The 22325-nt window shown below is 41.3% G+C and overlaps 1 protein-coding gene across 1 annotated transcript in view; it reads left to right on the top strand.

Annotated features, from left to right (window-relative positions):
* LOC138966357 (multifunctional protein CAD-like) overlaps positions 1–21444 on the top strand; it is a 113633-nt gene extending 92189 nt beyond the window's left edge. Inside the window, exons 42-50 of the mRNA XM_070338556.1 lie at positions 2490–2695; positions 3493–3570; positions 4112–4253; positions 4555–4625; positions 7385–7510; positions 8677–8832; positions 9797–9898; positions 11233–11327; positions 14641–21444. Of these exons, the coding sequence (XP_070194657.1) occupies positions 2490–2695; positions 3493–3570; positions 4112–4253; positions 4555–4625; positions 7385–7510; positions 8677–8832; positions 9797–9898; positions 11233–11327; positions 14641–14743 (1079 nt within the window). The 3' untranslated portion in view covers positions 14744–21444. The remainder of the gene's footprint in view (positions 1–2489; positions 2696–3492; positions 3571–4111; positions 4254–4554; positions 4626–7384; positions 7511–8676; positions 8833–9796; positions 9899–11232; positions 11328–14640) is intronic.
* The last annotated feature ends 881 nt before the right edge of the window (positions 21445–22325 follow it).

Below are 22325 nucleotides of genomic sequence, written 5' to 3' on the forward strand. Positions count from 1 at the left end.
GTACCAAATTTGGCAAGATGGTGTATGATGACAAGGCCCCAAAAAACATACATAGCATCTTGACCTTGGGTCAAGGTCGCAGGGGCCATAAATGTTGTCTAAAAAACAGCTATTTTTCACATTTTCCCCATTTTCTCTGAAGTTTTTGAGATTGAATACCTCACCTATATATGATATATAGGGCAAAGTAAGCCCCATCTTTTGATACCAGTTTGGTTTACCTTGCTTCAAGGTCAAGGTCACAGGAGCTCTTCAAAGTTGGATTGTATACATATTTTGAAGTGACCTTGACCCTGAACTATGGAAGATAACTGTTTCAAACTTAAAAATTATGTGGGGCACATGTTATGCTTTCATCATGAGACACATTTGGTCACATATGATCAAGGTCAAGGTCACTTTGACCCTTATGAAATGTGACCAAAATAAGGTAGTGAACCACTAAAAGTGACCATATCTCATGGTAGAAAGGGCCAATAAGCACCATTGTACTTCCTATGTCTTGAATTAACAGCTTTGTGTTGCATGACCTTGGATGACCTTGACCTTGGGTCAAGGTCACATGTATTTTGGTAGGAAAAATGTGTAAAGCAGTTCTTAGTGTATGATGTCATTGCTAGGTTTAGTTATTTGAGGTCAAGCATGTGAGTCGTATGGGCTTTGCCCTTCTTGTTATTTTTTTTATGGCCGGACCACTTTTAGGAGCTGTGCTACGTCACTGTTAGGATCACTGAATCAAGTTACTCTCAGCAAAACTGCCAGTCTGCACAGAAAACAGTCAGTTGGTTGAATTTCAGTACATGTCCAGGGTGTAAGGAAGCTCTTATTGTACAGTATGTCAGAGCCGTGGTATTGATGATCGCTTACCTCAGAAGGAAGATACCTTGCATGTAACGTAGGTTCCCCCGAAAGCGGCGTATCGTTTCCTGAATGGCGGGGTAAAAAACGTCATATACGTAAAAACCCACTCGTGCAAAAAACACGAGTGTACGTGGGAGTTTCAGCCCATGAACAAAGAAGAAGAATGTATCGTAGGTCGTCAGTCTGTGTAACATGAAACATGATTATGTACACGGTTTTTTCACAAGTTCTCTTCGCTCGTTTTGCTTGTAATTTGGTGAGATTCGGCGGTATTTACAGTCATGCAATTGACAGCTAGTGTTTTTATTTGGCTTTCCATTCCTCTTGAGTGTGTCACAAGCATTTTTTGTGCTGCGAAGTTTGTATTCTGCTTTGTGTGTATGTGTGGTATCTATCCAACACACCTCGTAGTTGTTATAACTGCCTTGTAGATGTTTACACACATGAACATCCACCTTGGCAAAAAAAAACGTGTGTGTGTGTGTGATCTCGGTTTATTAGCTGTAATTGTAATCTTCACATTTTTTTCTCCATGTTTTTGTCTTGTTCCTTTTGTTGCTTAAAAGTTGCTTTCTCCGTGACTATTCAAGAAGCTTAAGTTTGTTTTTGCATTCTTGGTTTCCCATCAAACCATCTGTGTGTTGATCTGTTTTGCACCTATTAAGTTGAGTTGCGTTTGCATACAAATATGCTGCGGCACATCACTGGATTTTATCCTCCGTGATTTCAGTGTAGACCATCATGGAGTAGATTATTAGAATCGAATGAAAACGCACAAGTCAGGGAACCAGAATTAAAAGGTCTTTATTCGTAAAGTCAACAAACATTTTCTGCATGTTCACGAAGCCCTAAGTTTTATGACAAGAATGTGTTTAATCCATTATAAAGTGTATTGCAATCAACATATATTCTTATTGTAATACAAGTACCATTTGTACAGCTTATGTTCCAAAAGGTTACACCAGCACATGCTTATGAATGTTGTGTACATAAGTTAGAGCTATGTATAGCAGGCATGGGAATTGTCCGCCAAAAGGCAAATTTCTGCAGAATTATTTTTTTATTCCGCCGAAAAATCAAGTGTCCGCCGAAAAAATAAATGGGGGGGCAAAAATGGTTCTAAAAACTGAATTTAATGGCAAACTTGGAGTTTACATGACACCAAATTGCACCAATTGGGTTCTTTGGAGAAAAAAAATCCGGGTGGACATGCCCCCGAACCCCCCTAGCAGGGCTAGGCGCTTCGCGCCGTCGACTTTGCCATTAATTACAAATGTTCAGCCTTTTTTACTTGTTTCTATTCCCATGCCTGGTATAGGCAATTTGTACAAATTGAAAAAGATTTTGTTTTTAGCCAGTTTATATAAGTTGAAAAGGTTTTTCTTTAACTCTGCTTCTGCAAGCAACATTACCTTGAGAAGCAAACACCATTGACTTTACAAAACAGACTTGGGACTTTCAGAAACAAACATCAAAAACATTATCTTGGAAAACAGACTTATGGAAGGGAGGCTCATGACCTTCAGAAACAGATACATGTATATGACTTTGAGGGGAAAAAAAAGAAAATGACCGTGGTGTAAAAAACCAGACTAACTATGGTATCATGTCAGACTGGTATTTTCTAGACACCACCGCCCAGCGTGAAATTCATTTCGGGGGAGATGCATCCAAGCGCGACCTGACACCACTGGGGGGCATGATGGGGACAGGTCTGCATCAGCCTGTTGCCATGGTGATGCCTGGGTACATGCAGCAGGTGGGACTGCCACACGACGTCCCTGGCATCACGCACCACCATGTCCTGACTGTCGCCACCATGAACAAGGACCAGGTAATGTTACGTATTATTACATCCAGTAATGTTCATTTTTTCATTTTTCATTTTCATTACTTTGTTATCCCATCGCTGGGAAATCCGGGTCGCTTCCTCCCAGTGGAAAGCTAGCAGCAAGATTTGCGCTACCCAGGTGTGTGCGTGTTTAGGTGTAATCAGCTAACGAGGTATTTTACATGCCACGGTCAGGTAACACGAGGGTGGAACATGGATACCTGCACATAAAGTTGACCCGTGTCCGTCCTTGGCCGGATACAAACCCGTGACCTGCGGATCACAAGTCCAGTGCTCTACCAACTGAGCTACTGGGTGCTAAGAGCAGGAAATAAAGCCAACAAGTACAAGGCCAAAGAATCCATGTGAAGAAATGCCTTTTGGGCCACTCACGAATTGCTACCTTAGTGTCTTAAAACGGTAACCAAACATGAAACTAAAGATTTATTTCCTTTTTCAGGCATCAGAATTGTCCACCAAACATTTTTTTGTTCCGCCGTAAAAGCAAAAGTGTCCACCGAAAAAATAAATGGGGGAGGCAAAAATGGTTAAAAAAAAACTGAATTTAATGGCAAACTTGGAGCTCGGATGACACCAAATTGCACCATTTGGATTCTTCGGAAAAACAAAATTGGGCCCCCGGACCCTCCTAGTTTTCAGAGAAGCAACCACAGCTGAGGAGAACTACTGTCCCATCCAATTATAACTCACCAGATGCTAAGTTGTTTAAACCATTCTACTCGTGTTTGCAGCTGTCTCAAATCTTCAACAGTTTTTACACAATATGATTTGTGTTGCAGCTGTCTCACATCTTTAACCTGGCTCACAACTACCGTGTGGCCGTCACCAAGGACAGACCTCTCGACCATGTGCTCAAGGTCAGTGGCTGACATTTGCAATTTTTATTCGTCAGTTCTACAGCTAGTTGGGACTGTAAAATGATGGTTAGTGTTATACAGGCAATCCAAATCTCCGTGATTTCGCGGATTTCCACACAGTCCCCTGATCCCCCGGCGTTTTTTATTTCCTTGAAACTCATTCTTCCTTGAATGTATTGCCTGGTTATAGGAACTTTGAGGGTGGGAGGTCCCTGTGATAGGAGGACACTTCTGAACAAAGAACACCCTCTGCTTTCTGTTATGAGGCCCGTCAGGCCAGGGGTCACCTGTAGATAAAGGACACCCTATACTATTTATCTACCAAACTTAGTATCCCTGTCTGAAAGGGCTACAACGAAGGGGACTCTTTTGGTTGGTTGAAAGGGTTTTCTGACTTTACAAAGGGATATTTTATATCAGATCTACCATGTCCATTTCAGTTTGTTTTTTAAATATTGGAACGAAATTTGTGAAAACATTGATAGACATTAAAAGCTCAACATGATGTACTTGGCCAAACAAATTAATCTTTTATTTGCAGGGCAAAGTGCTGGCGTCCATGTTCTATGAGGCAAGCACCAGGACAAGCAGTTCCTTCACAGCGGCCATGCAGAGACTGGGGGGCACAGTCGTCCACTTCAACGAGTCCAACTCCTCTACTAAGAAGGGGGAGAGCTTGGAGGGTGGGTGCTTTTGAGTGTGTGTGTGAGAGAGAGTTTGGGGGGCATTGGATGTGTGTGAGCGTGTTAGGGGCTTTGCAAGGATTGGGGGGCACTGTCATCCACTTCAGTGAGACTACCTCCTGAACTGTAACCAGGGGGGAAAGCTTGGAGTGTATGTAGTTTGTGTGTGTATGTGTGTGTGAGACTTTGGAGGGGGGTGGGGGAGCATTATTTTGTTGTTGGTGAGTGGCCAGGGGGCACTTTCATCAAGAAAGAGAGTTTGGAGGGTGTGTAGCTATAAGTGAGAGACTCTGTGTTTCAGACACTGTGGCTATGATGGCCAGTTATTGTGACCTGCTGGTGATACGTCATCCTGCTGCCTACTCTGTTCAGGTCAGTACATTACCTCTCCTCTCTCTCTCTCTCTCTCTCTCTCTCTCTCTCTCTCTCTCTCTCTCTCTCTCTCTCTCTCTCAAGAACCAGGTGTCAATTATTTGTCCCCGGAAAAGCAAGAGAAATTGCTCGTTCACAACCCATACAAACCTGACAGATTTATTTCCCAACATTGTCTATCCAGACCTGTTTACCAGTACAATTTGGGCGTATTTTGTACGCCAAATTATTATCGGTACGCAAATACGTGACACACGCACAAAATACGCATAAGAACAAGTCTAGAATACGTTTTCGGGTGTTGGTGTGCTGATTACGGGATGGTACAACTGATACCGGTTTCGGTCGAAGGGAGATAACCATGACAGCGAGTCTTCAGCTGTAGAAACCTTGTTCAGTTGTTGGCACGTGCGATCGTCTGGACAATTGTGGCAAAATGAAGCGGGAAAATGTGCCAGTTTCGGATGACTGTACCAAGTCTAAACAGCAGAAGCAGCAGATTTTCTGGAGAAATATAAGAAAGCCAGGAATTGTGGAGTCTACTATGGGAAAACAGACCTGTTTACCTTCCGCTTTTGGCGGAAGAATCTTCCGAATTTCAAAGCTTTCTTCCGTCTCCGAAACATTTCTTCCGCTGGAAACATCGATAATCTTCTGCATTCCAAACGGTCTAAACCCGTATTCATCATTCCCATACTGGTTTAGGAGCAACAGGGGAGACAACTACCGGGCACTCTTTTGCACCGAAGAACGGGAAAGGAACGCCACATGGCCACGCAAAATGTCTGCGAGAAAACGTGGCAGCAGTGCTCGCGAGCATGAAACCGAAACAGATGAAGATTCTCCTCAAGAAAAAAACGAAACTATCACGAAAAAGAAGCTATATTTGCAAAAATATCGGCCAGAGTACCACAAGCTATTTTCGTGTATTCATTGTGCCCCCAAATCAAGGGGAGAAGTACGCCTTCTGCACTCACTGCGGTTCGGACTTCAAAATCTGCCATAGAGGCAAAAATGATGTACAACGTCAAATTTTCTTCTGCATCTGTGCTGGATTTTTCTGTTTTTTACTGAGTGATCTTCTGTCAAGGTAAAATGAGGGTAAACAGGTCTGGGAAAAAGTCATGCACACTGCAAGTACAGTAGAATCCGCTTAATAAGGCCACCTCCGTGCAGGACAAAAGTGGCTTTATTAAGCGGGTGGACTTATTAAAAGGATCTCAGGCAAACAGAGCAAATAAAGCAAATAAAGCGAAAAAGCACTCAAATCCAAGAGGATTTAATACAAATAAGCAAATAAAGCAAAGCGCTTTCAGGTACAGGACCAGATGCAGTCTCACGCAAATTCCCTTCATTTTTCAACAAATTTGTCAGCATCCCACGGGAGACTCCCAGAGTTACAGCACCTTCCCTGACAGAGACAGACGGCAGCGCTCTGAACTTTTCTAGGATTGCCATCTTTTCCACAGTTGTCATGTCTGTCCTCTTGCGTTTGGTGGCCATGGTTGCTTGTGTCCGGATTTCAAACTAAACCCCTTTCTATCCAAGAATTGTTGGCAGTGACAGAAATGCGATCATGAACATTCACTCACATGAACAGAACCTTCCGTTTGAAGTTGTTTACGACCACTGACTTGCACTTAACGTGATTAACGTGATTTCAAACTCACAAGAGGCTGGCCAAAACGTCTCAGGTTGTTTTGAAAACCATTCATGGATTAGCTGTGAGTGATCAGACAACGATTACAGACTCACTGTTACTGCTTTTCACATCTAACGCGAGCCCAAAAGTGGCTTTATTAAGCGGGTTGGTGGCCTTATAAAGCGGGGTTTTTTTAAGCATAAAACATAGGTGAAAATCCGTGCAGCCAGAAATTGGCCTTAAAAAGCGGGTGGCTTTATTAAACGTGGACTTATTAAGCGGATTCTACTGTATTGTAAATCAGATTTGCCCATGCTGGGAAATATGACATCGAACGACACTGCAGTTCCAAAACTCACCTGGACAAGGTTGCTGCAAAGAAATCCGCTGAAAGCTGCCAAGGAATTATGAAGTTCATTCCCTCCCGCAAAGCAAATCCTGCCAGAAGAAAAGGCTGAAGCAATGTTTTCTGAGATGATTGTAAAAATGAACTTGCCACTGTCAACCGCTGATGTTATTTCACGAACTTCATCTTTTCATTATCAATCTGTTTGGAAGACACTGGTTATAATGCTATAAACTGACAGGTAAATAAAAGTGTTTTATCCCTGTTGTATTGGAGTTATTTCTGTTAAATTCTGAAGGTGTTCACAAGACATGCTATTCTTACACAAACACGTTTGCACCCACTCATACATTTTCCCTAGCCCATATGGCTTTGCTTGCAAAGTACACCAACTTTTTGAAAAATACACTCAACTCTTTTGGAAAGTACTCTTGCCTCGGGTTTAGGGTAAACAGGTCTGTCTATTGCACATAATGTATCATGTCTCACAAGTGCATTATCTGGAGCTGGAACTCATGCGTCCGCTTGCTGTATGCCTTGATCAGTGATGAATTTCCCAAGCCTCAACACAAACATGTACACAAACTCACACACACAGACACAAATTCCCACACGCACACAGACAGACACACAATTGCACGCATGCATGCACACACACACAAATTCCCACACGCACGCAAACACACACATGCAAGCATGCATGGACACTCGCACACACAGAGACCATAACGTACTTGTTGAATCTCTCATGCATTGTGTTGTGTGTTGCAGAATGCAGCGAGAGCGTCACGCAAGCCAGTGATCAACGCCGGGGACGGGACAGGGGAACACCCGACACAGGCCTTACTGGACATCTTCACCATCAGGGAGGAGATCGGAACTGTCAACGGACTCACTGTTAGTAAAATGGAACACCCCCTCCCCCCCTCCCCTTTAAGACCCCCAATTTAAGACTCCCTCCTTTTTAAGACCTTGTTTTTTCAGACATACTGTTAGGGCGGGGATATAGCTCAGTCGGTAGCGCGCTGGATTTGTATCCAGTTGGCCGCTGTCAGCGTGAGTTCGCCCCCACGTTCGGCGAGAGATTTATTTCTCAGAGTCAACTTTGTGTGCAGACTCTCCTCGGTGTCCGAACACCCCCGTGTGTACACGCAAGCACAAGACCAAGTGCGCACGAAAAAGATCCTGTAAAGTGTAATCCATGTCAGAGTTCGGTGGGTTATAGAAACACGAAAATACCCAGCATGCTTCCCTCGAAAGCGGCGTATGGCTGCCTAAATGGCGGGGTAAAAACGGTCATACACGTAAAATTCCACTCGTGCAAAAAACACGTAGTGTATGTGGGAGTTTCAGCCCACAAACGCAGAAGAAGAAGAAGACATACTGTTCATAACCTCTGTAAAATTACCCCCATTTTAAGACTCCCTCCTTTTTCAGAAGATCAGATTTTCTCAGATTTTTGGAGGTCTTAAAACCACTGTACTGGATTTTCTGTTCATGCTTTACATTTGAGTACAGTGTAACCCCTCTTTTTGGAACTCCTAAAATCTGAGAAAATCTGATCTTAAAGAGGAGCGAGTCCTAGATTGGGGGTAAGTTTACACAGCTTATGAACAAAAAATCTGAGAAAACTGGTCTTGAAAGAGAGGGCGGTCTTAATAGTGTTAGTAGTGGATTCAAACAGTCCAAAATGATTGCAGACCATGTTTGTGGTAATCTGTGACTAAATTACTCTTTATTAAAAAAAAAATGCACAAATCTAAGCTATAACATGTCATTGTGAATAAAGTTTATGGAGAGAATGTTGAAAAAAACAATGAATTATAATGTAATATTACCATACAAAACAGCACAGTATTACACTATAATCTCACTAATACTCACTCATACTTTACAAGAATTAAAATAAATAAAAAGGGAGAGAAAAAAGAAGGGTGTTGCTGAATACACGAATTCTGAAAATACCTCCGTCGGGTTTGCATGGGTTGTGGGAGGGGCCAATCACTAGCGAGGGGTCTATTGTCCTTGTCAGTGAAAACATGGATGTTTGTGTCACTATACAGATCACGATGGTGGGTGACCTGAAGAACGGCCGCACGGTTCACTCGCTGGCCCGCCTGCTGGCCCTATACCGGGTCCACCTGCGCTATGTGGCGCCCCCCCAGCTGGAGATGCCCAAGGACATACAGGAGTACCTGCGATCGCTCGCCATTCCACAGGTAACCAGGAGATTGAGATACATTTGGTCATTAGTAAATCTGTGCTAATGATAGGCATACAGGAATACCTGTGATCGTTAGTCGTTCCGCAGGTAACCAGGAGATTGAGATAAATTTGGTGACCCCTTCATAAGTCTGTGGCTTATGATAGAGACATACAGGAATACCTGCGATCGCTTGCCATTCCCCAGGTAGCCTAGAGACTGAGATAAGTTTGGTGACCCCATCATGAGTAAGTCTGTGGCTTATGATAGTACCTGTGATCGCTCTCAATTCCTCAGGTAAGTGAGGAGATCGAGGTAAACTTGGTGGCCCCTTCATATCTTAATAAGTGTTCAAATTAACAAATGCCCAGGGAGTACCGACGATTGCTTGCCGTACTTCAGGTAAGGAAGAGATCCAGATAAACTGGTAATACGTTCTTGTCTTTTTCAGTGGCTTCGTTCAATCTTCGAAATGCCCGGGATCATTCAGAAATACTTACAATTTCTTGTCTGTTGATAAATTCGGTAACCTTTTGACAAGTGTTTCAGTTAATTTTTATGAATTGTGTGAACAGCCAGATGTAGAGGAGTAACTGTGAGTGTGATCGCTCCGCATTCCTCAGGTAAGGAGAAAATTGAGACGAGTTGTAACTCCTCCGTGAGTAAGTCAGTGGCTTGTGACAGGAACGTACAGGCGTGGCTGTGATCGCTTTGTGTTTGCCTGGTAATGGGAAGACAGAGATAGAGCTTATAACCCCTTCATGGGTATGTCAGTGGCTAGTGCGGAATCGAACAAATAGAGCTCTCTCCTGATTGCTCAGATGAGTTAAAAGTGAGAGAAAAACAGTTTTGCAAAGAGAAGAACGATGGAAGATGGTTGAAGTTTTGAAAGACAACCCCAAAACAAAATGGGCTCTGAAGATAAGTTCAAACATAACTGGTTAGTACTTTGACGTCAATGCTGTTTTGTTGTTCACCAGGAGTCGTTCAGTCGACTGGAGGACGCCCTGCCTGACACAGACGTGCTGTACATGACGCGTATCCAGAAGGAACGCTTTGCATCTGAAGAAGAGTACAACCAGGTAGGGTGTGTGTGTGCTTGTGTAAATGACAACTCCTCCTGTGGAAAAAGTTGGGTGCGTGTATAATTGCAAGGGTGCGTTGGGGACAATTTGGAAAAACTGAAAATGGGGTACAGGGTCATCGGACACTTGCGAAGAATGTTTGAATCATCGATGTTGCATGGAGTACACTCATTTTTCTGAAAATACGCCAAGTGTGTTTGAGAATACTCCAAGTGCAAAACAGGGGTTCCCAGGTCTGATAGTATCTAACTTCATGGTTTCAGAAAGGTTTAAAAAAAGACGCGTGATTTTTGCAGTATGTGTATTTTAATTTGACTCCTGCTTTGATCTAATAAAATATGTACATCTATATATATATACGACTTGTGTCTGTGTGTGTGTGTGTGTGTGTGTGTGTGTGTTCGCGATGCACGGCCAAAGTTCTCGATGGATCTGCTTCAAATTTGGTGGGCATATTCAGGTAGACCCCGGACACAACCTGGTCGATGAAAATTTTCAACACGTGCTCTCAGCGCACAGCGCTGAACCGATTTTGGTTTTTCTGTTCACCTTCCCAGATCCATTCCCAGTAACTCTTCCTTATCTTCTCCAGTGTTTTGCGTTTATCTCCCTTCCTTCGTGTGGCGTCAATCCATATTCCCATTACTATTTTTAGAAGGTCACTGTCCACAACGCTCAATCCATATTCCCGTTACTATTTTTAGAAGTTTTCCTTCGTGTGGCGTCAATCGCGTACGGTGCGCCACTAAGCCGGCGTACGGTGCGCCACTCACCCGGAGGCTCTACTTCTTCCCGGCGAAGCCGGCTACCCGGCGAAGCGGGTATTCATCTAGTGTATATATATAACTAGAATGAATACCCGCTTCGCCGGGAAGAAGTAGAGCCGAATGATACCCGGCTTCGCCAGTAAGAAGTAGAGGAATACCCAGCTTCGCCGGGATAAAAGCGTTGTGGACAGTGACTTTCTAAAAATAGTAACGGGAATATCCGGCTTCGCCGGGATGAAAGCGTTGTGGACAGTGACCTTCTAAAAATAGTAACATGAATATGGATTGACGCCACACGAAGGAAGGGAGATAAACGCAAAACACTGGAGAAGATAAGGAAGAGTTACTGGGAATGGATCTGGGAAGATGAACAGAAAAACCAAAATCGGTTGAAAATTCTCATCGACCAGGTTGTGTCCGGGGTCTACCTGAATATGCCCACCAAATTTGAAGCAGATCCATCGAGAACTTTGACCGTGCGTCGCAAACACACACACACACACACACACACACACAGGCACACAGACACAAGTCGTATATATATATAGATTATTCTCTACACAGGTGTGTGGTCACTATATCGTCACACCTGAGCTGATGACTGTGGGGAAGCGTAAAATGGTTGTCATGCACCCTCTGCCCCGTGTCAGTGAAATCAGGTAAGAGAGAGAGAGTGTGTGTTTGTGTGTGTGTGTGAGAGTGTGTGAGAGTGAGTGTGTGTGTGGACATACAGTTTCTATATCTTAGCCTTCAGTGATGGCTTAACACTTAATAGAAACATGGGTGCAACTCTGCCGGCTAGCCGGTTTTTGGTTTCATCAGCTGCCGATGTTTTTGTTCCAGGAGAGGGTTTTTTTGAGTCACTTGAGAAAAAGTGACTCTATGTAATCGGTCAATGTTGGTCTGTCCGGCCGGCCGTCCGTAGACACCACCTTAACGTTGGACTTTTCTCGGAAACTATAAAAAGCGATCGGGCTCATATTTTGTTTAGTCGTGACCTCCAATGACCTCTACACTTTAACGATGGTTTCGTTGACCTTTGACCTTTTTCAAGGTCACAGGTCAGCGTCAAAGGAAAAATTAGACATTTTATATCTTTTCTCGGAAACTATCAAAGCGATCGGGCTCATATTTTGTTTAGTCGTGACCTCCAATGACCTCTACACTTTAACGATGGTTTCGTTGACCTTTGACCTTTTTCAAGGTCACAGGTCAGCGTCAAAGGAAAAATTAGACATTTTATATCTTTGACAAAGTTCATCGGATGTGATTGAAACTTTGTAGGATTATTCTTTACATCAAAGTATTTACATCTGTAGCCTTTTACGAACGTTATCAGAAAAACAAGGGAGATAACTAGCATTTTCTGTTCGGCAACACACAACTTAACGTTGGGCTTTTCTCGGAAACTATAAAAGTGACCGGGCTCAAATTTTATGTGAACGTGACTCATTGTGTTGTGAATAGCAATTTCTTCCTGTCCATCTGATGCCTCATATAATATTCAGAACTGCGAAAGTGACTCGATCGAGCGTTTGCTCTTCTTGTTGGCATTTTAAATACTAAAAAAGCTGGACCCCAACTTTTGCCGGTTTTTGGAATTTTCCAGGTTGCACCCATGTAGAAACCAGAAAAGTTCCAGCCATTTATCTTGCAATGTTCCTAGTGTACTGCACATGGTTGAAATAAAAGACTATCAGGTTTTATTTTATCCCTTTAATGACTTTGCTTTTGATGTTTTTGACGGAAACACCGAGAAGGGTTTCAGCTCAGTGTTACCTTAGCACAATTTTGAGGCCACTCACCTCAGCACTTTGGAAGTTCAACCCAACCACTATTTATATATACAGTTATATGAAGTCTTATATATACAGTTATATGAAGTCTTATATATACAGTTATATGAAGTCTAATATATACAGTTACTAGATGAATACCCGCTTCGCCGGGAAGAAGTAGAGCCGAATATCCGGCTTCGCCGGGTGAGTGGCGCACCGAACGCAATTGACGCCACACGAAGGAAAACTTCTAAAAATAGTAACGGGAATATGGATTGAGCGTTGTGGACAGTGACCTTCTAAAAATAGTAACGGGAATATGGATTGACGTCACACAAAGGAAGGGAGATAAACGCAAAACACTGGAGAAGATGAGGAAGAGTTACTGGGAATGGATCTGGGAAAATGAACAGAAGAACCAAAATCGGTTCAGCGCTGCGCGCTGAGAGCACGTGTTGAAAATTCTCATCGACCAGGTTGTGTCCGGGGTCTACCTGAATATGCCCACCAAATTTGAAGCAGATCCATCGAGAACTTTGGCCGTGCATCGCGAACACACACATACACACACACACACACACACACACACACACACACACACACACAGACACAAGTCGTATATATAAATATAGATATGAAGTGTTATATATAATCAAACCTGTCTACAATGACCAGCAAAGGGACGGACCAAAAGTGGTTGCTATAGACAGGTGGTTGCTGAGGAAAGGTAAATTATAAAAATAAAACAAGTCGCGTAAGCCGAAATTACTACATTTAGTCAAGCTGTGGAACTCACAGAATGAAAATGAACGTAGTCCGCCGCTAGTGCAAAAGGCAGTGAAAGTGACGAGCCTGTTTGGCGCGGTAGCGATTGCGCTGTGCTTCATAGCACGCTTTACTGTACCTCTCTTCGTTTTAACTTTCTGAGCGTGTTTTTAATCCAAACATATATCTATATGTTTTTGGAATCAGGAACCGACAAGGAATAAGATGAAATAGTTTTTAAAACGATTTCGGAAATTTAGTTTTGATCATAATTTTTATATTTTTAATTTTCAGAGCTTGTTTTTAATCCAAATATAACATATGTATATGTTTTTGAAATCAGAAAATGACGAAGAATAAGATGAAATTGTTTTTGGATCGTTTAATAAAAAAATAATTTTAATTACAAGTTTCCGATTTTTAATGACCAAACTCACTCATTAGTTTTTAAGCCACCAAGCTGAAATGCAATACCAAACCCCGGCCTTCGTCGAAGATTGCTTTGCCAAAATTTCAATCAATTTAATGGAAAAATGAGGGTGTGACAGTGCCGCCTCAACTTTTACAAAAAGCCGGATATGACGTCATCAAAGGTATTTATCGAAAAAAAGAAAAAAACGTCCGGGGATATCATACCCACGAACTCTCATGTCAAATTTCATAAAGATCGGCCCAGTAGTTTAGTCTGAATCGCTCTACACACACACACACAGACAGACAGACACACAGACACACACACACACACACACACACACACACACACACACACACATACACCACGACCCTCGTCTCGATTCCCCCCTCTATGTTAAAACATTTAGTCAAAACTTGACTAAATGTAAAAAAGGATAGCTCGTCGGTGATCCTTTTTGGCTCACGTAAGTGTAGCCTATGCGATCATAACTTTGTCTGTCTGTGCGTGTGTGTGTGTGTGTGTTTGTGTGTGCGTGCGTGTGTGTGTATGTCTGTGGTAGAAACTCTAACATTTGAAGACGTCACATTACATTGACGTCACATTATGACGTAAGAGGGTTAGACGTCACGCGAAGGAAGTACTGAAAGTCTCGGTCATTATTATTTTGAGCGCGCCGAGACTAGTTGGCAGTCGTGTCCTGTAAGTAGGCTACATGCAGACAGACAGATCTAGATCTAGTCTCTCGCTTTCTTGCACAGTTTCACCTATGCTCTTTCTGTGTGTGTGTGTGTGTGTGTGTATGTGTGACGGAGTGATTGAGTTTGTGTTACTGTTTGTCGATTTCTTACGTGAGCCTTGATGGCTTCGCCTCTTGTTGGGGGTTGTTGTGGGCAGGTGGTCGTTATCGAGAGGTGGTTGCCGGGCAGATTCAACTGTATACGAAAATTAAAATGTAAAAACACACCTCAAGCTTATCATACTTTTATTACTTAATTCACTGTTTCTGTATTTCAGCCCTAGCTTTGACACGGACCCGCGTGCAGCGTACTTCCGACAGGCAGAGAACGGCATGTACGTCAGGATGGCTCTAATCGCCCTGGTGCTGGGCAGATGTTGACCTGCTGCTTCATCTGGAGAACACATCTACTCCACCTTTCTACAATTGCACAAAATCAGCGTACAATCAAGACTCGTTTCTGCTACAGATGGCATTGAATGCTTTGGTCACATCTTAAAGTTGAATCTCTAGGTCATGATAAGTACAGAACTGTTACTTCACCTTTCCTCAGACTTAAAGTTTCATGTTGAAAAGACAAAATTTCACCCCCCGCGGGTTAGGGGGAAGAATTTACCCGATGCTCCCCAGCATGTTGTAAGAGGCGACTAACGGATTCTGTTTCTCCTTTTACCCTTGTTAAGTGTTTTTTGTATCGAATATAGTCAATGTTTGTAAAGATTTTAGTCAAGCAGTATGTAAGAAATGTTAAGTCCTTTGTACTGGAAACTTGCATTCTCCCAGTAAGGTAATATATTGTACTACGTTGCAAGCCCCTGGAGCAAATTTTTGATTAGTGCTTTTGTGAACAAGAAACAATTGACAAGTGGCTCTATCCCATCTCCCCCCTTTCCCCGTCGCGATATAACCTTCGTGGTTGAAAACAACGTTAAACACCAAATAAAGAAAGAAAGACAAAATGTCAATCCCTATCCCAACCGCAACTATCGGAACAAAACTTAGTGATACATTTTGAAGGTGGTGTAGATTCACATTAAAATAAAAATAATTTTTCATCCCTATCCCAACCGCAACTATCGGAACAAAACTTGGTGATACATTTTGAAGGTGGTGTAGATTCACATTAAAATAAAAACAATTTTTCATCCCTATCCCAACCACAACTATCGGAACAAAACTTGGTGATACATTTTGAATGGAAACAATCTCTGCAAGGTGGTGTAGATTCACATTGAAATGAAAATGAAATTCAATCCGTATCTCTTCTGCCACCATCCTAACACAACTTGATGATACATTTTGAATGGAAACAATTTGTGCAAGGTGGTGTGGAAAGGTCCCTGTGCATGCAGATTTCGTGAGATATTGACACATGCGAGCAGTTTTAAAACATGATTTTGTTGTCGGATATGCTGGAACCGAGGGTTCTTTGAATTGGTTATGGTTTGTTATTCATTTGTTGTGAAAATACAAAGTACATGAAGAAAGCTGTATGTGTTGTAGCTGGTATAAATGGTCCTCATGTTGCTATTCTGCTTTTTGCTTCAGCATAGTTTATTGTTCAAGAATTTGTTCTCTGGCTTTATTTGCACATTATATTGATTGGTTTTATGTCTCGCCACTTTTTTTCCATTGACAGATGTATTATGCTGTTGTTGAGGTTGTCTTTTTGCTGCCATGATAATACAAGACTGTATTTTTTGCACTCACTTATTTTTGCTACTCTTTAAATGTTTCATGAGCATAAAAAATTAGTAAATTGCTCTGTGTGCATTTGACCAACCATGTGTTCTTTTGCCTCATTTAGTTAGTTTCACTAAGCATTTTGGAACTTTCTTAACATTTCTATACGGTACTAGCAAAGATAGCTGGCATTATGTAAATCATTTTCATTGCCTGTGTTGTGATCATTTTTTAATTTTTGTGTGTGTTTTGCACACTTTTGTGGTATTAACAGAAATATGTTTTTGGCCTTAACAGTCAATATAACACTCACCTCGACAGTACTATTCTTGCACATTATCTATTATAGTACTGTCTCGGTAAGTATCATATAGACAGTAGGCTTAAAAAGAAGCCTTACACTTACTGGCATTGCTTAACAACATATTGCTACAATTATGTATTCTGTTTTAATGCGGAGTGTTTGTATTTGATGTACAATCAGCGATAAAAACATGTTATGCATTGTCAATGATCAAATTTGGGGACACATTTTCCATGTGATTTGTTGTTTGAAAATACTACCCAAATCATTTGAGTAATATCCTCCAGATTGTAGTAGGTCAAATTGTATATTGTGTTCAGAGTAACTTGTCTGTACTTTAAAAGATAGGATATGATCCAATGTTGGTATTCATTTTTTGTGTGGTCTATGTAGCCGTTATTATAGAGACAAATTATTAGTGTTATGGGTTTTGTTTGATTTATTTTTGTTTTGAGTTAGCCTCATTTTCTTCTTTTCCTTCTTTATGACTTCAGTCAAAATATGGTATTTAATTAACGCAATATGTTGATGCATATCAAAATCCCTGCGCTTAGAACTGTACCCACGGAATACGCGCGATATAAGCCTCATATTGATTGATTGATTGATTGATATCAGTATGTGCCAGATTATTGTCTGTTCTTTTATTTTCTTTTACATTTATGAAAATATTGTTCTTTTGTTTCTGTGTTTGTTTCATAAAACATAAATATGACAGTATTCTATCAACTCTTAATTGTACCATCAGAAGTCACTGATGCAGCTGTCAGCGTTTTCAAAGATATGGTTATGAAATGACCTGCAGTGAGATACAGATTGGAAGAATTCTCTCTTTTCTGTATTCATTTACTAGTTGTAGGGTGATGTTCTCAAATGTTTGCATTTAGCCATATTTATGGCCATTACGAGGAATGTGTGGGTGGTGGGTTTTTTCATTCAAAGTTTTATCACAGATAATTTGAACTTTATTCACATTTAAGAAACGGATCTTGTTTTCTTTTACACAGCTAGTCTATGATGCATTTATATTACAGCTGCCTGTTCAAAGGAATGCCTTAATATTTGTTGGGTTTTTATTGTTTAGTCTATTTAGGTTACATGTACCTGGTTGTCTAGGACAGTTTGCTTTTTATTGACAGAAACATGTCTTTATAATAGTGTTGTAGTTGTTTAAGGAGTATTTGGTTATGTTTGATTAGTGTGTTTTCTACCCTTAAAAATGTGTCTTTCATACAGCGATGGAATTGTTAAAGAAGTACTTATTTGACAACGTGAGGAAAAGACGCAACGGGCTTGCACAGGTGTTCATGCATCACCGCTATTTAAGAAAAATGATGTAACTTTAGTCATGTTCAATACATACTAGACTGTTGTCTTTGTAACAAATTTGTGTTCTTTATGTGCAGACATGGGATTCTTCCGTAAATTTACGGAATTCCGTAAATTTTTAGGCTCCAGGGATCATTCTTGAGATTCGTGCAAATCCGCTGAGAAAATTTTGGGGTATATGTAGGTATAGACCCAAGTTTTTCGGCCGGTCCGCTGATCGCGACGCTCCATTCCATACTATTCTTGAACGGTTGGTTCCTAAAACGGTCAGACTGTTGCTGGTCGATCCGTATGGGAACGCGCTCTTTGTCTCCTACAGTCACCGTTTCAACGTAGCTATCGGGGATTCAGTATAAGCATACCGTATGAGAATGATTCGGCGCCATTTTTACATCGCTTCGAGCCACCTGCCAAAATGATGAGGAAGCTAAAGCGAGACGAAACCGTTCTAGCCCGGGAAATTGACCAGCAGAAGTACAAGAAAAATCTCTGGAGATTCGACTGGCTCGATGAAGTTGTATCATTGAGCTGGAAATACGAGAAAGGCCAGAAGACACAAGACGTGAAACTGAAAGTTGGCGATGCTTTTGCTAAAATCAACTTGCCGGGAAAAACTCAGTGCACTTTGTGCAACGATGTTAATGTTATCAACTACGGCTCCAATGGAAAGACTGCCCTCAAAAGCCACTTGAAAAGCAACAAGCACCTGACTATCCTGAAAACCCAGTCGGGTAATCAGTCACTGGGATCGTTTGGCACCGACAAGGTAAGAACATTGAAACCACACCGTCACACGCCACCACACCCCCCCCCCCCCCACCTCTCTCTCTCTCTCTCTCTCTCTCTCTCTCTCTCTCTTTCTCCTTCTCCTCATTTTGAGTCTTAGCGTAAAATTAATTTGAGAAACATGGGAAGGAAGAGAAAGGGGGGGGGGGGGGGGGGGGGCTATGATTAAGCTGAAATATGCATTTCAGGGCCATTTTTGTGTGTCTAAAACACTAAAAACCTTCAGCTTCTGGGGGCGAAGCCCCCAGACCCCGACCAGGGCTACTGGGGGCCTTCTGCGGCCCCCAGACCCCCACCTTCTTTTTCCTTAATTATAACTTTTTCTGAATCCCATGTCTGATGTGGCATTAGAATTACATGTTGTAATTTTGTGTTCAATATAGACCTGCATTTATTACTGGTGTGACTCGGACTGCCACCTTCGTATTTCATATCCCCTGACGGAGAACCTATGGTTACTGTTGAGATGGGTTTTCTGGATACAGCATACGTCAAGTTTTTTGGTTTTGAGGAACTACTGGGGTTTGTTTCTTGTTTCACACCCCTCGACTGCAACCTTTGAATTACTATTATACAATTATACAAATGCATTATTAGAGTTGTGTTCTACATGAAACAAATCCGTGTCTTTTTTTTTTATTGATGTTCTACTGCCTCTGCCATGTTGTTTGAAGAAATGAATTTGTCACAAAATAATTTTAAAAAAACCAAGAATGGTAGGTAATTGGAATGTTTATTATAGACAAAACGTAACATTTACCAAGCATTTTAAAAGTAACGTTTTGTTTTGTCTAGAATAAACGTTCCAATTACCGTACTTTCCAGGTCATAAGGCGCGACTTTTTTCCTCGAGTTCGACCCCTGCGTCTTGTATAACGAAGCGTCTAATCCGTGTATGAAATACGAAAAAAATCAAAGAGACCGCCTGAGTACCAGTCAAACAACTTGTGATAATGCATGTTTCAGCTACTAGGTACTGCCCTGGCCAAGTTTCCTCGAGCTCTCAAGCCACCCAGCTATCACAATGCCTGCCTTTGATCTGGCCGCACACACAGAGCACACATAATTATTTCCACTCTGTTAAACTCAGTCACTGACCCGGTGCAGGAAGTATTTCCTCTCTCAGATATGACAGGGGAACCACCTCTCATGGCAAAAACTGGGTCATTGACCCCTGACCCCGAAGCAGGAAGTGTTTCCTCTCTCAGATATGACAGGAACCACCTCTCATGGCAAAAACTGGGTCATTGACCCCTGGGAAGAAGGTCGTGTCTATAAACAATGGACCTGGCTTTGATCTCGCCGGCTTATTTTCATTCTTCGACTACCGGTATACTTTTTCAATTTTGGTGCGCCCTATCGGCCCCCTGCGTCCAATGGGTGACTGGATTACAATTTTTTTTAAAAAGAAGGGGGTGCGTCTTAGATAACGAAGCGCCTTGTCACCCGGAAAGTACGGTACCTACCATTCTTGCAATGTTTTTTAATTGTGACGTTGGCAGTTTATCTGTTTTGGGATTGTTGTCTTGAAGTAATTTGACATTTTGATTTAGATTGTACTGATGAGATTTATCCGTTTTTTTAATGCTCTGCATCCCCCATATCCTCTCAACCTCACATATTTTGCCATCCATAAAAGCCTTGAGATTTAAACTTGGAGCAAAATGCTTGATACTGATCATGTACCTGCTTGTCCATATCATCAGGCATGGGAATTGTCCGCCGAATGGCGGATTTCCGCCGAATTTTTTTTTTGTTCCGCCGAAAATGCAAAAGTGTCCGCCGAAAAAATAAAGGGGGGAGGCACACAAAAAAAGCACCGGTTACTTTGGCCTTTGCGCAAAAGCCCGCGAAAACTTTCCGTACTTTGTTCACGCACTGCTACCGCCCGCCTCAGTTATTGAACTATTATGTTTGAAAGTAAACCAGATTGCACAGATTGTGTTACAAGTTACATTTTCCTGTTTGTCTCAACAGATAAATTGTTTTACAAATTTAAACCATATATAATACATGTAAGCAAAATTTGGTACATTTTTGTACTAAAACCTCTGATTCTAAAAACAGAATTTAATGGCAAACTTGGAGCTCAGATGACACCAGATTGCACCATCTGGGTTCTTTGGAGAAAAAAAATTTCCGGGGGGGCATGCCCCCGGACCCCCCTAGTAAGGCTTGGCGCTTCGCGCCGTCGACTTGACGCTTTGCGTCTTCAGTTATAAATTTTCCGCCTTTTTTACAATTTTCAATTCCCATGCCTGATCATTCATGTACTCTTTTGCATTCAATATTGTACTCATCGCTTTTTGAAATTATGTGCCATTTATTGTCCGAGAGCATGGAACATTTGACTTCCTTGATTTTGGTCCATTTTTCCAATTGAGTATATCAACATATTTTTGTTGAATGTATGGCTGCCTTTTCTGGGCTTGGACTTTTGAATCTCTTTATTGACTCTTTTATTGTGCAGCTTTTTAGTCTGTGTATATCGATTCAGTTGCATATATATGAGCAAATCCTTTTCCATATATTCATGAATTCTTCTTTTCCATACCTTATTTTGTTCTCCACAGGCTTTACATCTTTTAATAACTGACATTTTTTGCCATGAGTGTACAACAAATGTTACAATTTTTTCACATTTAGTCCGTGGGTATATATCATTTTGGAGACGGATCCATCTGGAAGTTTTTATTACTATTTTTTACAGTTATTTCAATTTGTCTTGTGCAGTTTATTAACACCTTTCTCCCCAGATACTTAGAGCCAGCAACAATGGAATGCTGTTGTTTAGCCAAAAGAATTATTTTGCAATTGTTTACCTCGTAAATTAGTGTCTTCACTGTATGTGGGATTTCTGTGTAACAGTATGCGTTTGAAAAGACAAACAATTACTTGGTATGTTGTTCATCCATTACATCTGTAGTGATCCCTGTGAAATGTTGTACAGGGGGAAAAAAAATATCATGCTCTAAACTTCTGTGTGGTGTTGACTTATTTTGTACAAGTGCAGAACTTGATGTATGTGGCATGCCGCATCATGCAGAACTCAAAAGACAGACAAATACAGCAACACTTTTTCTCATCATGTACAGTTTCTTTATTAATATCGACTGATACATACTAATAAACATTGTGTACAAGGTATAATAAGATTTTAAAAAACAAGTTAACAATTTGCATAACAAAATTTTAATAAGGTATAAGTACATCGCTCTAGTTCTTCCATGATCAGGTTTTAAAAAAAATCTAGACTGAATTTACAAGGGCTCCCCACCGACACTGCCTACAGGTCCCCAAATTATTTGTTTAGCGGGTCTAAAGACCCCTCAGCAAAATCTTAAGGGGTCCCAAAAACGACTTTTGGCAGTTCTGTAAGATCTTCACAAAAGGTTAATTTGTAAGATCAGTTTGATGTACTCAGTAATATGCATGGCGGGACATAACTTCATCTTCGAAATAGAGCCCAATTACTTGTCTGTTCTGTGTGGAAACTAGACGATTACATCAGTACCGATGGCATGAATGATAACGCAAATTTAGTGCATCACAAGACCCCATTCAAAAATTTCTTGTAGATTTTTTTTCAGTGTAAAAACTGTATACACAGGGTTGCAATACATAGCAAATGAATGTTTGCTTTGAACATTTCAAGGGATTTAATTTGACTATTGACTATTCTGAAACTGGCATGCCTTGCAACACCTACTTCAGTATCATTAGTTTTATATAGATCTACAAGTACAAGGCTTTATTGAATCTGGAAGAAATAGTGACTGCAAATGAAAAGTTTGTCCCTTTGTCTATTCACTTGACTAAAACATACCTGTCACGAAAAGCCAACTGCAATGTAGGGACATT

Source organism: Littorina saxatilis, linkage group LG5 (assembly GCF_037325665.1).
Source record: "Littorina saxatilis isolate snail1 linkage group LG5, US_GU_Lsax_2.0, whole genome shotgun sequence".
NCBI classification, from domain to species: Eukaryota; Metazoa; Mollusca; class Gastropoda; order Littorinimorpha; family Littorinidae; genus Littorina; species Littorina saxatilis.